Consider the following 15,157-nt stretch of genomic DNA (forward strand, 5'->3'; position numbering starts at 1 on the left):
GAAATAGATTCGAATTGTTTTTTTTTCGCTCACATGTGTGTGTGACAAGCTAAATCATTCGATTTTATGTAATTTCACGTTCGATTTTTTTTTTTTTTTAATTTAGAAAAAAAAAGATTATCAATGACTTTAAAAATTAATTTTACCAATTATCATTTACAAAGTGATTGGCAAGATGCATCGTAAGTTGTTTGTTGTTGTTGTTGTAACTGAATCTATATTTTCGTTTATTGTTTCATTGTGAAGAATAAATGAAAAAATTTGGCTACATTCGATCAATATCAAAAATGATAATCATAATGATGATGATTTAAAGAAAAATTATGATTTAAAAATTATCAGTGAATCTAATATCATTATCGATAATGATAAAAAGAATGATGATAATGATTTTATAATTGAAGATTATTCAAAAAAATGTCTAGCTATTAATGATGTTAAATCGAATGTAACACATCGATTTATTGCTCCTGTTCGAGTTTTTCAATCGATTCATCAAAAATCAATAATATCATTGGATGTAGCACCGACTGGAATAGCTGTATCATCATCAACCGATGGTACAATGAAAATATGGGATACATGTACAAATGTTTTAAAATATGAATTAAAAGGTCATTATTTGGATGTTAATCGATGTCGATTTTTTCCATCAAATGAAGTTATAGTCAGTGTTGGATTGGATATGTTAATTAAAATTTGGTCAGCAATCGATGGTTCATGTCCAGTTACAATGAAAGGTCATACTGGTTCGATAAATGATTTGGCTATTGTTGATCGTGGACGTAATATTATTACGGTTGGTCGTGATGGATTAGCAAAATTATGGAGTTGTGCAAAACAAACATGTATTGAAAATTTATTCGATACTGAAAATATACCTATAAATGCCTGTGCAATCAAATCATTTTCAAATTCATATGATCTTGGTCAACGTAAAGATTCGGCTAATGATGATTGTGTTGGTACTTTGAATAAGATGCTTTTATTAGCAACCGAATCCGGTTCTATTCATGGTATTGGTGTCGATTCAAAACAATCATTATTTAAAATTGATTGTCATTCGCCTGTAAATTGTATATCATTTTTGAATGAATTCGATTTGATCGCTGGAACTCATGATGGAAATATTTATCAATATGATATACGAAATTATAATCAACCAAAAATTAATTGGTTAATATCACGATCACCAGTACTTTCAATGATATCAGTACGTAGGCCATTCAATGGTTTTGTTGTTAGCCATCAGGATGGATCAGTTGATTTTCATTATGATAATCATAATCAATTATTACATTTAACTGGATCGGATTGTGATCCAATTTATCAAATTGTTTATGATGATAAATTTATTTATACTGCTTGTCGTGATGGAAAAGTTCGTAAATATTATCTAAATAATGCTTTTGAATAAAAGATAAAAAAAATTATTTGAACATAAAAATTTCATTTCATTATTATCAACGAAATGATTTTGCTGCAATTTTTAATGATATATCACAATGAAATATATTCGATAATGATTCTCTTGATTTTTTTACAATATTTGAAATATTTAAACCTTTTGGTCCGATTAAAAGTGTTAGAAATTTTTCCGGACACAGAATATCAACAACTAAATATAAATTACCAATATCATCTTGTTCCCACATAACAATCTGATAACGAAAATTATATGGAATTTCTTGATTAAATAATTCTAGACAAGTTTCACGTATAGTATCTAAAATGATTTGTTTTGGATTTTGTATGGTAACAACATTACCATTATAAAACCATGATTTTTCTTTTGCTTTTTGAATGAAATAATTTCTTAATTGTTCGATACCATCATCATGAAGAGCAGAAATCATAAATATTCTTGAAAATTTTGGCCAACCAATTCCATTATGAACAACAATATCTGTTTTCGATTGAATTTCGCCCTTTTTATCTTGATAATTATAATATTTTTCAGTTCGTTGAAATAATGTATCGAATTTTCCTTGTTTTAATTCAGCACGAAGAATATCTTCATCAACATTCGATTTACTAACTGGTTGACCATCAACAATTCCAGTTGTTAACGTGGAAATAATATCCAATAAACTTCGTTTATCACGAATTTTATCCACTTTATTCAAAATCAATAATGATTGTTTATTTTCATCATTTTGATATTGTTGTAGAATATCAAGAATTCCGGGATTTAATCTGGATCGTTCACGTCGATTCGAAACATCGGCAATTATTGCAATAATATCGGCATATTGTGCAGAGATTTTTAAATCATTTATAAATGAAAGTTCTAATTTATGTCGTAACATATGTTTTCTGCTCACTAAACCCGGTGTATCAATAAATTCTAATTGTGTATTATTTTCAACATAAATTCCGATTATATTTTTTCTTGTTGTATGAACTTTAGATGAAACTGAACTGATTTTCCAATTAATCAATTGATTCATTAATGTTGATTTTCCAGCATTTGGACAACCAATAATAGCAATACGTAATGATCGAGCATTTTCAGGTTGTTCATTTGGTTTAAATTGAAATTGTTTAAATTCATCCAATGTTTTCGGTATATTTCGTTCGTAATGTATGTTTCGATTTGAACATAATCCTAAACGTTTTAGGATAAATGGATGAATAAAATTTTTTGATGAATAAAATGGAATCTTCATTGAAGACAAATTCATTTCGTTATATCATTTGCATCAAGTGTTCGAAATGATAATGGGAAAACATTATAATGTTTGAAAACCATGCCATGAAAAACTTTCATCGTATAGATTTGGTTCAAAAATTTTTCTTAACAAATTGTATTACACGTTGTGTCGGTATATTCGGCATTGTCACAAACATATTTTTTTTCTGCAAAATTTTTTTTCGGTTTCAAATTAAATTAATTTTATTTAAAATCATGCCACTTTCTTGTCGTTTTTATCGACAAAAATATCCCGAAGTTGAAGATGTTGTTATGGTTAAAGTTTTATCGATCGGTGAAATGGGTGCATATGTTCATTTGTTAGAATATAACAATATCGAAGGTATGTTTTTCGAATTATGTTTTTTTTAAAAAAAATTTAATTTTAAATGGAATCATCTAGGTATGATTCTATTATCCGAACTTTCAAGAAGACGAATACGTTCCATAAACAAATTGATTCGTGTTGGACGTAATGAATGTGTTGTTGTTATTCGTGTTGATCGTGATAAAGGTTATATTGATCTTTCTAAACGTCGTGTATCACCCGAAGATATAATAAGATGTGAAGAAAAATTTGCTAATGCCAAAGCTGTAAATATAGTTATCATTTTGTTTTTGTTTTCTAAAACATCTAATCTGATTATCCGATCCATTTAGGTTCATAGTATATTACGACATGTAGCAGAAATATTGCATTATAATGAACAACAATTGGAAGAATTGTATGATAAAACTGCTTGGCATTTTGATGATAAAAAACCTGGATCATCATTCGAAATTTTTAAAATGGCCGTCAAGTATGTTTTCAATTGAAAAAAATTACTTTGATTCCATTAATCATTATTATTTTCTACTTTTTTTTCAAATAGTCAACCATCACTATTGGATGAATGTGGTTTAGATGAAAAAGTTAAAGATCTATTGCTCACTCATATTAAACGTCGTTTAATGCCACAAGCGGTTAAAGTTCGTTCAGAAATTGAAGTTGGTTGTTATGCATATGAAGGTGTTGATGCTGTTAAAAATGCATTACGTGCTGGTATTGCTTGCGGTATTGATGAAATGCCAATCAAAATTAATTTGATTGCACCACCACGTTATGTAGTTACTACAACTACATTGGATAAAGCAAAAGGTGTTGAATTATTGGATTCGGCATTGAAAAAAATTGAAGAATCTATAAAAAATTCTGGTGGTATATTTACTATAACAATTGCTGTAAGTAGTTATTGTTTTTTGGTTTCTTTTCCTTGAAAAACTGATTCATTGTAATATCATTCGTGTGTTTTGGGTGTATTTATTCTATTCTCTAATAGCCTAAAGTTGTTACTGATTTGGATGAAGCACAATTAACAAAAATGTTGGAACAAGCTGAAAAAGAAAATGAAGAACGTTCCGGTGATGATGATGATGATGATGAAGATGATGATGAAGATGGTGGTGGACAGCCTGGAATTTAAAAAAAAGCAGCAACAACAACAACGAAAAAAAAAAAATCATGAATATATAGCCCATCATTATAATATAATAGAAATGTCAAATTTTTTTTTTCTACTCGAATCCTTTCTTCTGTCTGTTTTCTTCATAATCCAATTACAATCCGTTTTTACGATGTGAATGATGTAATCGCATTTCACATCGTGTTTTGGCGATTTACAAACAAAAACAAAACAAAACAAACAGAAAAAAAATTGTCATAAATCTTTATTATTCTCTCATCTTTATCTCATGAATAAATTGAATGAATGATGAAATGAAATGAAACAAACAAGATAATCAAATTTTGAATTTTTTTAAATTTTCAAAAATGTTTTCCACATTTTTTTCTGCTTAAATGCTTGTCTTATACATAAACCCTCTTTCGGTAAACCTTTTAAATAAACCTTTTTTGTTTTCTTTGAAAAAAACAAAACAAAAACGAAATTCATATCGTGGGTGGATTGAATGTTTTTTTGATAAATCTTGATTTACTAATTCATTGTAATTACTAATTATAATTGCTGCTAATAATTATAATTACTAATTATAATCATTATAACAATTGTAACAATAATTAGAAAATAATATATGTTTCAATTCATTTTTCCATTGTTTGGTCAGAAAAACAAACATTGTAAAAATGGAAAAAAATACAACAAACAAACAAACAAACAAACAACAACAACGATTAAAAACATGCAACAAGTGGTCTATTATTTATTTATTTAATGTTCATGATATTTACTGATATTTACTGATGATCATCATCATCATCATCATTATGATCATCATTATAATCATGATCATTGCACACGGATCCTGGATCATGACTGTAGGAATGTATAGTGGATGTGTGTGTTTGGAGAAAAGATGATGATTGGCAGTTTAAAAAAAACACACACATATTCACCAACCAACCAACAATGATCATAATAATAATTATTATTCGCCTTTAGTCATTTTGAGATCGAATCTTTTCTTTTTTTCTAAAAAAAAAGTGCGCGTGTGTTTTTTGTTGTTGTTGAAATGAATTGCAAATCAACGAGTTAATCAAGTTTCATTTTTTTTTCATTTTATTGTTATTTTATTGTGAAATTCAAGCAACATAATGTAACATAATGTAAGCCAGTCAAATCTATCTATTTTATCATCATCATTATCAATGAGGATATTGGCCAATATTAAATGGTTAAACAATAATAATGATGGTGATGATGATCAGGATGATGATGATAATAGCTCGAACCCGGTAGATTGTTCGAGCGGACAGCTATAGAGGGGAAAATGAATGAATGAAAAGAAACGGATTTCACATTCATTCAGAAGATAATCTCGGTGTATTAATAATAAAATCAACAACAACAACAACAACAATTGACCACTCTTTGATAGATTCAAAATGGACAAAAAAAATGTGTGTTGAAAAAATCTTTATCAATGATGATGACAAACAGCGAAAAATGCGAAAATGCGAAATAGGTAAAATTAGAAAATTGATAATTTCTATTTCTACTTTGTTTGTTTGTTTCATGGGAATTTTTCTACTTCGAAATGATAAATGATCTTAAGTGAGTGTGAGCGAAAGAGATAAAAGAAATGATTGAAAATTTAGCCATTTAAAAAGTGTTGATGATTATGATGATGATGGGAATTGTTTAATCAATCTAAAATGAATGATGATCGAATGAAGAAGAAGAAACAATGTTAATTGTTTTCTTCTTTGACCATTTGATACAGTGAAAATGAATATAGAAAAAAATATATAATCTGGATCTGTCAATTTCAAGCGAAAAATAGTGTGTGTGTTTGAGAAAGGAATGTATATTATGTAAAAGGAAAAAATGTTGATCATCATCGCAGCTGGCTGGCCCATCGATGATGATGATCCGTGGACACATTTTGTTTGTTGTTGTTGTTGTTTTAGGATACCAATTTAGAACAACAACAACAACAACAACAAGCGACCACTACGATATATCCAACATCAAAACTTGTCCAGAAATATTTTTTTCTCTCATTTTTGCCATCAAATCATCTTCAAATCTTCACCGATCAAAATCACTATTCATAATTCATTTTTGCTTTGTTTTTTCATGCGATTCAAAAAGAAGAAAAAGAATTCTTCATTCAAATCATCATGATAATGGCGATGGTGGTGTTGATGGAAAGAAAAAAAACAAATTCCAGTCCAATTGTTCGGTTACCTTGTTTCTCACTTCAATTTTTATCCTACATTCAGCCTAAATTTCTCTTATTTTTCCTCAAAAATCTCTCTTTTTTTCTCCAAAATTTCTTGTTTTTTCTCTCATCTCATTCAACTAACCAACCATACAGACAAAAAAAAAATCCGTGTAAAAATTTCAGAAATTAAGATTCATATTTCTGTTTCTGTTTTGTTAATGGAACAAAACAGCTATAAGCTAAAACATTGACGCTGTTCATCAGTTATTTTCGTGATTTTCTCGTCAAACAAAAAAAAAAATGTTTGAATGAGAAAAAACAAGAAAATCTTTTCTTTTTCAGTCAAAGTAATTTATTATCATATTCAGTCAGTCATTTTTTTGTCTTCAAAAACCAAATGTGTCGTTCAAATGAATTGGATGCATGGATGGATGGAGATTGTTGTTTGATTTTTTTAGTTTCTCGGTCTACCTGTGATGAAGGTGGCAGCGGTGGAATAAAGCCATCATCAATTCTCTACGAAACAACAGCAAAAAAATTATTGTCATCGAAGGAAAATGAGAAAAGTTTTTTGAGAAGAAAAGAGAAGGAAACTATTTCCACTTAGTTTCAAGTTTTCGACTTTTTGACTATATTCAACGAATATTTGTGCAAGGTGGTGTTGTTGTTGTTGATTTGGGCAAAATGTAATTTTTGTTTGTTTCTTAAGTTTTTTCTTTAACGTGTATCTCTCTATGTGTGTTTCTAATTTTCGAGGAAAAAAAAGGAAAAAAAATCGTTCCAATAAGTTTGTGTATCTGTGTGTGTGTATGTGCAACAAGTGTCGATCCAAAATGTTCGCCCTCGTCTTTATTTGATCATCATCATCATTTTTTCCCTTAATAAATTAATTGTAATAATGAAATAAATGTACATCGACATGGATCCATTTATGTGATCTATTGATTTTGTTGATTAATTTTGGCTGGTTTTTTGCTTTGTTTTCTGTGTTTGGTGTTCATCATCACAATCATTCAATCAAAGTTTTCTAGTCATTTTCGACGAGAAAAACCGAAAAAACCGAAAAAGACATTTTCCCGATGCTAAAAATATGCTTAAAATATGCTACAAATCTTGATCAATCATAAATAGATTAAGTTTTGAAATTGAAGAAAGATCATCATCATCATCATTGTTATCATCACCATTCCACACTATCATTATCATCGATATTATAAATATCATCAAAATGCATTCATTTATAGTTTCCAAAAGTATATTATCATTTACAAATCTACTGATGAATATAAATATTTCAAAACGTAAAATGCGAATGCAATCATCATCATCATTATCATCGACATTCATTTTCATCATATTTATTATCATCATTATTAATAATATTCTTTACAATCATGCATCAGGTTTGTTTCCAAAAAATTTTCAATCATCACCTTGTTTTTCAATTAGTTTTCTGTTGTTGTTGTTGTTTATCGATTTTCTTTAACGAAAAAAAATCATCAGATAAAGTTTTTGTCTTTCTTTCCTCCCTCAATATTCAATAATGATAATGATAATGGCTGGTTGTTTTTTTCTACCAGAAACAAACCATTAAACAAAACTTGTTCATTTCGAGAAAAATTATTATTCGTATAATTTTCTCTCTTTTTCGTTTTTCGTTATTATCATATTTGATTATCGAACCGTGAAACAACACAGCAAACAAACAAGTATAGAAAAAAAAAATGATTGCATTTTATTTTCATATTAACCATTCGGTTATTAAATTGATGATGATGATAATAATTTTATTTTCTTAAAAGATCAAATTTCCAATATGTGTCAGCTATATACACAGAGAGAGATAGTGAAAAATGACAGAAATGAAATTATGAAACTTAATTTTCCACCAATTTACTTCATTGTAATATCGATTATTTCTGTTTGTTTTTCTTTACTTTTTTTCCCTTTTTTTCAATAAAATCAATTTTTGATTTTTGATATTTCGAAAGATTTGATAACAGTCAACAGCAATGATAATCAACATTATTGTCCATATCCATCGGTTCCATTATATGCTGATGTACAATTAAGTTCAGAATTTATTGTAAATGGTACGAAAGCATTCTATAAATGTAATGATGGTTATGAATTATTTGGTACAACAACTATACGTACTTGTATCAATAGGAAATGGTCCGGTACATTACCGTATTGTGGTAAGGAATACTTTCTTTCTGTTTCTTTTCCACGCTGCATAAATCAATCTTTTTTTACTAATAAAAAAAAATCTTTGGATATTTTAATAGCGGTAAATGTTGCATATGGAAAACCAACAAATCAATCAAGCACTGTAAAAGGTGGTGATTCACGTAATGCTAATGATGGTGATCTAAGTGTTTTACATGAAAATAAATTCTGTACAGAAACTAAAATAGAAAATTCACCTTGGTGGCAAGTTGATCTTTTGCAACCATATGAAATTCGTGTCATACGTATACTGACAAGAAGTTGTTGTGGACAACAACCATTACATGATTTAGAAATTCGTGTTGGTAATAGTTCAACAGTACAAGGTAATCGACTTTGTGCATGGTTCCCTGGTACATTGAATGATGGTGAAAATAAAGATTTTACCTGTGCAAATGCAATTATTGGTCGTTATGTTTATATACAAATGGTTGGAATTGAAAGTTCATTATCATTATGTGAAGTTTTTGTCTTTACTACGAAAGAATTTTCATCAAATCGTTGTGGTGATGCAATGGAATATCAACAGATTACAAGTTTTAATCAAACTTGTTATGAATTTCAAACACAACGTGGTGGTTCATTTGTTGATGCTGATATGTATTGTAAATCACGTGGTGGTCTACTAATTCATTCAATCACTGATATGACACAGAATTTTCTTTTCTATGAACTTGAACGTTATAAGATAAAATTACGTTCGAAATTAGTATGGGTTGGTGCACGTAGAGATCATTATGCACAAAATATTACATCATTATTCGGTACACGACCAAGATTATTTTGGCATTGGATTAATGGACAATCGATTAATAAATTTCTTTGGGCTGAAGATCAACCAAACAATTATAATGGGCAACAAAATTGTATTGTACTTGATGGTGGAAGAAAATGGCTTTGGAATGATGTTACTTGTGGTAAGATTCAATTTTCTGTTTGTTTACTTTTTTTTGATGATCCATTCATCAAAAAATGGAAAAGATAATGATGCAAATTTAATGATAATTGTTATTTGATTGAATTAGACCTTGATTATTTACCTTGGATTTGTCAATATTCACCATCAAATTGTGGTAATCCTGATATCAATGAAAATTCAACAATCATTAAAAATGATTTTCGTATTGGAAACATTATTACATATCAATGTGCACAAGGTTGTCGTTTGGATGGATTACAGAAACGTTTCTGTCAAAGCAATGGATTTTGGCAAGGTGATGCTCCAACTTGTGTTTATGTTGATTGTGGTCCATTACAAACAATTTCGAAAGGTCATGTTAGCTATTTACGTACAGATTTTAATGCATCTGCTACTTATTCTTGTATACGTGATTATGCATTAGTCGGAACCGAAACAAGATATTGTTTAGGTAATGGTTCTTGGAGTGATCAAGAACCAAAATGTATGTATAGTTTATGTACACAACCATCTGAAATTGATAATGGCCTAGTACATGTTACAAATCGTACAATAAATGGTATTGCTACATATACATGTCATTCTGGTTTTGTACTTTTTGGTCAATCACAATTATCATGTCAAATTGGTGGTAGTTGGTCAAATAATGTTCCACAATGTAAATGTAAGTCATTTCAGATCGAAATAGATCGATTTTCATTCATTCATTCATTCATTTTTCTAATTTAAATTATCAAACGATTAGTTATCGATTGTCGTCTACCATTAGAAGTAAATAATGGTTATTATAAATTATTAAATAAAACAACATATTATGGTAGTAACATTATTTATGAATGTGATCGAAATTATTTACTTGTTGGTAATCGAACAAGAACTTGTACCGAATTAGGTTTATGGAGTGGTTTAGAACCATCATGTGAAAGTAAGTTTCTATTTTTTTTTTTTTTTTTTTTTGGAATTTGATTTTTGATTTTTTGGAAATGATGATGATTGATGATTGATTATTTAATATCTTAGTGGTAAATTGTGGTATGCCGAAAAAATTATCGGGTATAAAATTTACCGGAACCAAATTTACCGTTGATTCGGAATTAATTTTTGAATGTGAATCTGGTTATCAACTTGTTGAAGGAAATCCTAAACGAAAATGTTTAGAAAATGGCCATTGGAGTGGTGATGATATTGTTTGTAAATGTAAGTGTGTGTAAATATCATTAATGTTTTCCTGATGAACTTTTTCGTTTTTTTTGTTAATTTATTTTGCCATTCTCAAATAATAATTATTATTATCATGTAGATGTTGAATGTGGTCGTGTACAGCCAATATGGAAAGGAGAAATTATTTACGTAAATTTAACCACGCATTTAGGAAGTATTATAAATTATTCATGCGGTACTGGATATAGATTAGTTGGCGATCAAGCAAGAGTTTGTCAAGAAAATGGAAAATGGTCAGGCAATAAAGCTAAATGTGAAGGTAATCAAATAAAATATTATTGAATGACAGATTTAGTTCATAATGATTTTGTTGTTGTTGTTATTGTTGATTCAAATAGAAATACGATGTTCACCACCTGAAATACCAAAAAATTCATCAGTAGTTTATAATGGTAATGATCGTTCATATAGTGATTCATTTAAAGTTGGTTCAACCGTACAATATCGTTGTTCACTTGGTCATATTGTACAAGGACAATCATTACGTACTTGTGAAACAACTGGATTATGGAATGATGCACCACCTATTTGTGTTTGTAAGTTTGTTCATTTTTTTCTCTCTTTCTATAATCATTTTCTGTTTTTTTATATTAAAAAAATAATTTTCCCTGTCTGTCTGTCTGATCGCCTGTCAATACGATCAATATCACATCGATCAATTGATTGGAAAATATTCAGATATTGATTGTGGATTACCGTTTCCACTTTCAAATGGAAAATGGTTACTAACAGTCAATACAACTTATTATGGTAGTACTGTTGAATATGAATGTAATTCAAATTTTAAACTAAATGGACCAAGACGACGAATCTGTTTGGAAAATGGTACATGGAGTAGTGTGCCGCCTGTTTGTGAACGTAATAGATATTTTTTGTTTGTTTTGCTAAAAGTTTAATTTGAATTTTTTTTATTTATCAAGTTGTCACCTGTAAAGCACCTGAAACAAAAGATGAAAAAACAATGATACAGGTATCAAATTATCAAGTAGGCAGTAAAGCTATTTATTCATGTATAAATGGTCTTGAATTGATTGGTAATAATGAACGAACATGTCAAACAAATGGACAATGGAGTGGACAGATTCCTTATTGTCGATGTAAGTTTTATCGTGTGAAAATTTAAAAAATGAAAAATGATAAATTTCCAATTTTTTTCCGTTTTTTCGTAATAATTTTTCCACGATGGACAGATGTTGATTGTGGCCGGCCACCGGTTATTCCAAACGGTAGAGGATATCTTGTAAATGGAACAACATTTTATGGCAGTATTGTTGAATATCATTGTTTGCCTGATTTTAAAATGATCAGTGATTCACAGCATAGATTTTGTCAGGCAAATGGAGAATGGTAGCAATAAATTTAAAAAAAAATTATGAAATGTAAAAATGATTTTAATGCATTCAATTTTTTTTCTCCTATTCGATTCAAGGAGTGGCATCATTCCAAGATGTTTAGAAACACAAGATGCAAATGAAATTGAAGATAGTTTACGAGCAAATAATATTGATGGTGAATCCGATTATGAAAGTGTTGAATCATCCAAATCGATTGGGATTGGCGTTTCGTTTGGCATAGGCACCATTCTTATTTTGATGATTATCATTGGATTTTTATTTGTCAAAATGTTTGTATATTTTGATTTTTTTTTGAAACAATTTTTCTTTAATCAAATCATCATTTTTATTATTATTTGCAGAAAGAAACAAAAACCAATCAAAAGCGGTGAAAATATTGAAGTAAATCATCAACATCATTTACATCATGCTGCTACAATAAATAAAGATAATATTTCACAACCAATGACCTATTCAAGGATTTGTTTAGATTCAGATATGGCTGTTATGAATGCGACGAATAATTTTCGTACAAACAATTCAAATCTGGTCACTTTTTCAGCACCAAACAATGGTAATGGTAGTAGTGGTGGTGGATCATTAATGATGAAAACACAACCATTATATGCAAATCTACCTATGACACAAAATGATGCCAACATTATTCATGTACCAGTTAGTCAAAATATAGTGGTCAATCGACCATTACCTGCAATAATTCAAAAAGGTCAACATCATCATCCAACATCACCATTGCCACCGTTGCCACCATCACAGCAACAACAACATTATAATAACATTAATAATAATACAACTAAAAATCTGTGATCTACAATACACACACACACATGACAAAAATTTAGCTCAATCCTTTTGTAAATTTTGATTTTATTAACTTAAAACTGTAAAGATTTTAAAAAAAATTTCTGTAAATTATTTCATTTTCTCTTTTTCTTGTTACCAAAATACACACCTCAACATATCAATCGAAACGAATAAAGCATTTTATTTGGAAAAAATTTTCAATTTTCTTAAAATCATCTTTTAGCATGATAATTTAGGAAACAAAAAAATTTGTTTTGTTTTTGGTTTTTGGATTATTGGCCAATAGTCGATGGTAAATTTTCACATTTTTCTACCAATTGTGGTCCATACAATAAAACATAAGCACAATGCCAATCACCACCACCAGATAATTTTAATATTTCTTCTTCGGATACCTGATAAACTTGTTCATCATCACATTTAAACCATTTATCTAATTATGGGAATAATAATGATAATTGAAAATAAAATTAAGATTAAGTTATCAATCATTATTCATTACCTTTATGTTTAATCCAACCAACATAATGTCCACTTGAACTTGAACGACCTTTATGTGTAAGTACAGCATACAATTGATATAGACCAGTATTATTTGAACCAGGATCATCTTCAAATGAATAATTATAATATTCTTTTTTCTTTTCAACATTCAATTTATCATCTACATTTTTTGTTAATTTTTGTTGTTGAATTTTTTCCAATTGTTTATCTTCATAATCTTTAAATTTTTGTCGCATTGGTACTAATCGTTTCTGTAATTCTGGTGTACATAATTCATACAAATCTAATGTTAATGAAAATTTAACATCTTTCAAAATTTTAGCATTAACAGAATTTTTTTCTTTATAAAAAAATCTTATCAAATTGATTGATAAATATGCTGGTAAACGTGAAATTTTACTTGTTTTCATATAATGTGCATCACGATTTAATTTGGTTGAAAATTTATTAATTTCTTCTTCCAATCGTAATCGTAGACCAGTTTGAAGATATTTAACATCTTTAAAAAAAATCATATGAAATTAGAAATCACCGAAAAGATTAAAAATTCAAACAGTATCCTACCTTGTGAAATGAAACAACTTAATTGTAAAAAATTTTCATTCGAAATAGCCGGTTCTTCTGATTCATCTTCAATACATTTCATTGTTGATTGTAATGTTCCACCAAAATATTGTGTAATAAAATTTTTTGGATTTGTTGTCCCATCAATCGTTTCAATTTTAAGTTTTTGTTGCAAAACTTTTATCAATTCACTCCAACATTCATTGGCATCTTGTTGAGCAAATTGGCCATTTTCAGTTTTCTCCGAAAATTGTGGAAACATCATATGCAACATTTCAAGTAAAAATACCGGCATTACTGTTGATGATGTATCCATTTTATTGTATACATCACGTAATGATACAACAATATCATGAGCACCATCAAAAGATTCATTCAAGGTTAATGATCCTTTGTACCTATAAAAGATCACGTTTGAACAATGACAAAAAAAATATAATGATTATGATGATGATGAAAATAAACGATAATATTTATGAATAAAATGATAATGATAATACTTTTTTAAACTTTCTCTCAATTCAGGAACTGTTGATAATGATTGTATTGTAGCATTTAGATAACAAGTATTGCCTAAATTTATCAAACCCGATGGTTGATCAAAAGCATCAGCTAATTCTTTTTCAGTCATATCTTCAACAAAAACAGCTTTTTCTTGTGGTTCAGTGGGTAATTCACCAGCAGATCCCATCATTAAAAATGTTGCACCCTGAAAATTTGGGATATTTTTTTAATCGAAAGAACATTCAAAAAAAATGACAAAATTTGCTTACATTTTTAATCGATTTCAACATTGTTGAATTCCATTCATCTTCTTTGATGACACTACCTTTGAACATAACTTTTTGTCGATCAGTACTAACACCGGTTAAGGCAAAAATCTGTGCCTTAAATACTGATGGTGATTCATTTGTATCAAGTTCCAGATCATATGTTTCTTTGTTCCATTTAATTTTGACTGGAAAAAAAATTTTCAAAAAAAAACAAAAATTAAGAAATTCACATCGAAATTCCAGCAGAAAAAAAAGAGAGATTATGAAAATACCATTAAAAGTTGACATGTTTAAGATGAGATTTTCTTCTTATTTTCTTTCTTTTCAAAAATTTAGAAAAATTTAAAATTTTCGATTAAAAAAAAAAATTTTTTTTTTGATAAAATAACACGACTTGGCAAAATGAACAAACACAATAACCGATATATAAAGC

General features: G+C 28.6%; 5 protein-coding genes across 5 annotated transcripts; 3 read left to right on the plus strand and 2 right to left on the minus strand.

Moving 5' to 3' along the window:
- The first annotated feature begins 38 nt into the window (after positions 1 to 38).
- Positions 39 to 1,713, plus strand: LOC113798906 (proteasomal ATPase-associated factor 1-like). The gene is made up of 2 exons (XM_075821178.1): positions 39 to 182; positions 247 to 1,713. Exons 1-2 carry the CDS (start codon positions 124 to 126, stop codon positions 1,415 to 1,417), a joined length of 1,230 nt encoding a protein of 409 aa, XP_075677293.1. The 5' UTR covers positions 39 to 123; the 3' UTR covers positions 1,418 to 1,713.
- LOC113798890 (GTPase Era, mitochondrial) lies at positions 1,335 to 2,684 on the minus strand. The gene has a single exon (XM_027349476.2). It carries the CDS (start codon positions 2,682 to 2,684, stop codon positions 1,464 to 1,466), a length of 1,221 nt encoding a protein of 406 aa, XP_027205277.2. The 3' UTR covers positions 1,335 to 1,463.
- A 219-nt stretch (positions 2,685 to 2,903) lies between these two features.
- Positions 2,904 to 4,371, plus strand: eIF2alpha (eukaryotic translation initiation factor 2 subunit alpha). The gene is made up of 5 exons (XM_027349479.2): positions 2,904 to 3,035; positions 3,096 to 3,286; positions 3,353 to 3,492; positions 3,565 to 3,913; positions 4,012 to 4,371. The coding sequence occupies exons 1-5, from the start codon at positions 2,909 to 2,911 to the stop codon at positions 4,153 to 4,155; spliced, it is 951 nt and encodes a 316-aa protein (XP_027205280.2). The 5' UTR covers positions 2,904 to 2,908; the 3' UTR covers positions 4,156 to 4,371.
- Positions 4,372 to 7,568: 3,197 nt separating this feature from the next.
- On the plus strand, positions 7,569 to 13,688 carry LOC113798886 (P-selectin-like). Its single transcript, XM_027349473.2, has 13 exons — positions 7,569 to 7,758; positions 8,347 to 8,553; positions 8,644 to 9,501; positions 9,610 to 10,167; positions 10,249 to 10,428; positions 10,524 to 10,700; positions 10,804 to 10,983; positions 11,063 to 11,260; positions 11,403 to 11,582; positions 11,645 to 11,821; positions 11,915 to 12,071; positions 12,154 to 12,348; positions 12,421 to 13,688. The coding sequence occupies exons 1-13, from the start codon at positions 7,584 to 7,586 to the stop codon at positions 12,884 to 12,886; spliced, it is 3,708 nt and encodes a 1,235-aa protein (XP_027205274.2). The 5' UTR covers positions 7,569 to 7,583; the 3' UTR covers positions 12,887 to 13,688.
- Usp14 (ubiquitin specific protease 14) lies at positions 13,041 to 15,155 on the minus strand. Its single transcript, XM_027349474.2, has 6 exons — positions 14,997 to 15,155; positions 14,725 to 14,909; positions 14,452 to 14,660; positions 13,952 to 14,349; positions 13,386 to 13,886; positions 13,041 to 13,316 (listed from the first exon to the last, which is right to left on the minus strand). The coding sequence occupies exons 1-6, from the start codon at positions 15,010 to 15,012 to the stop codon at positions 13,156 to 13,158; spliced, it is 1,470 nt and encodes a 489-aa protein (XP_027205275.2). The 5' UTR covers positions 15,013 to 15,155; the 3' UTR covers positions 13,041 to 13,155.
- Positions 15,156 to 15,157: the final 2 nt, after the last annotated feature.

The sequence above is a fragment of the Dermatophagoides pteronyssinus genome, unplaced genomic scaffold (genome assembly GCF_027571235.1).
Source record: "Dermatophagoides pteronyssinus isolate colony J.1.1.1.1 unplaced genomic scaffold, Derpt_VIB-CSIC_2022.12 sq0009, whole genome shotgun sequence".
Classification (NCBI taxonomy): Eukaryota; Metazoa; Arthropoda; class Arachnida; order Sarcoptiformes; family Pyroglyphidae; genus Dermatophagoides; species Dermatophagoides pteronyssinus.

Excerpts from the sequence above, each read along its gene's own strand:
- Usp14 (XM_027349474.2), bottom strand. Across the intron at positions 14,661-14,724 it reads TGTTGAAATCGATTAAAAAT|GGTGCAACATTTTTAATGAT; the intron begins GTAAGCAAATTT and ends CCAAATTTTCAG. Across the intron at positions 13,317-13,385 it reads TGGTTGGATTAAACATAAAG|ATAAATGGTTTAAATGTGAT; the intron begins GTAATGAATAAT and ends TCCCATAATTAG.
- LOC113798890 (XM_027349476.2), bottom strand. The coding sequence starts at position 2,684 with ATGAATTTGTCTTCAATGAAGATTCCATTTTATTCATCAAAAAATTTT.
- LOC113798886 (XM_027349473.2), top strand. The coding sequence starts at position 7,584 with ATGCATTCATTTATAGTTTCCAAAAGTATATTATCATTTACAAATCTA. Across the intron at positions 10,701-10,803 it reads TGATGATATTGTTTGTAAAT|ATGTTGAATGTGGTCGTGTA; the intron begins GTAAGTGTGTGT and ends ATTATCATGTAG. Across the intron at positions 12,349-12,420 it reads GGATTTTTATTTGTCAAAAT|AAAGAAACAAAAACCAATCA; the intron begins GTTTGTATATTT and ends TATTATTTGCAG.
- LOC113798906 (XM_075821178.1), top strand. The coding sequence starts at position 124 with ATGACTTTAAAAATTAATTTTACCAATTATCATTTACAAAGTGATTGG. Across the intron at positions 183-246 it reads AGTGATTGGCAAGATGCATC|AATAAATGAAAAAATTTGGC; the intron begins GTAAGTTGTTTG and ends TTCATTGTGAAG.
- eIF2alpha (XM_027349479.2), top strand. The coding sequence starts at position 2,909 with ATGCCACTTTCTTGTCGTTTTTATCGACAAAAATATCCCGAAGTTGAA. Across the intron at positions 3,493-3,564 it reads ATTTTTAAAATGGCCGTCAA|TCAACCATCACTATTGGATG; the intron begins GTATGTTTTCAA and ends TTTTTCAAATAG. Across the intron at positions 3,914-4,011 it reads TATTTACTATAACAATTGCT|CCTAAAGTTGTTACTGATTT; the intron begins GTAAGTAGTTAT and ends ATTCTCTAATAG.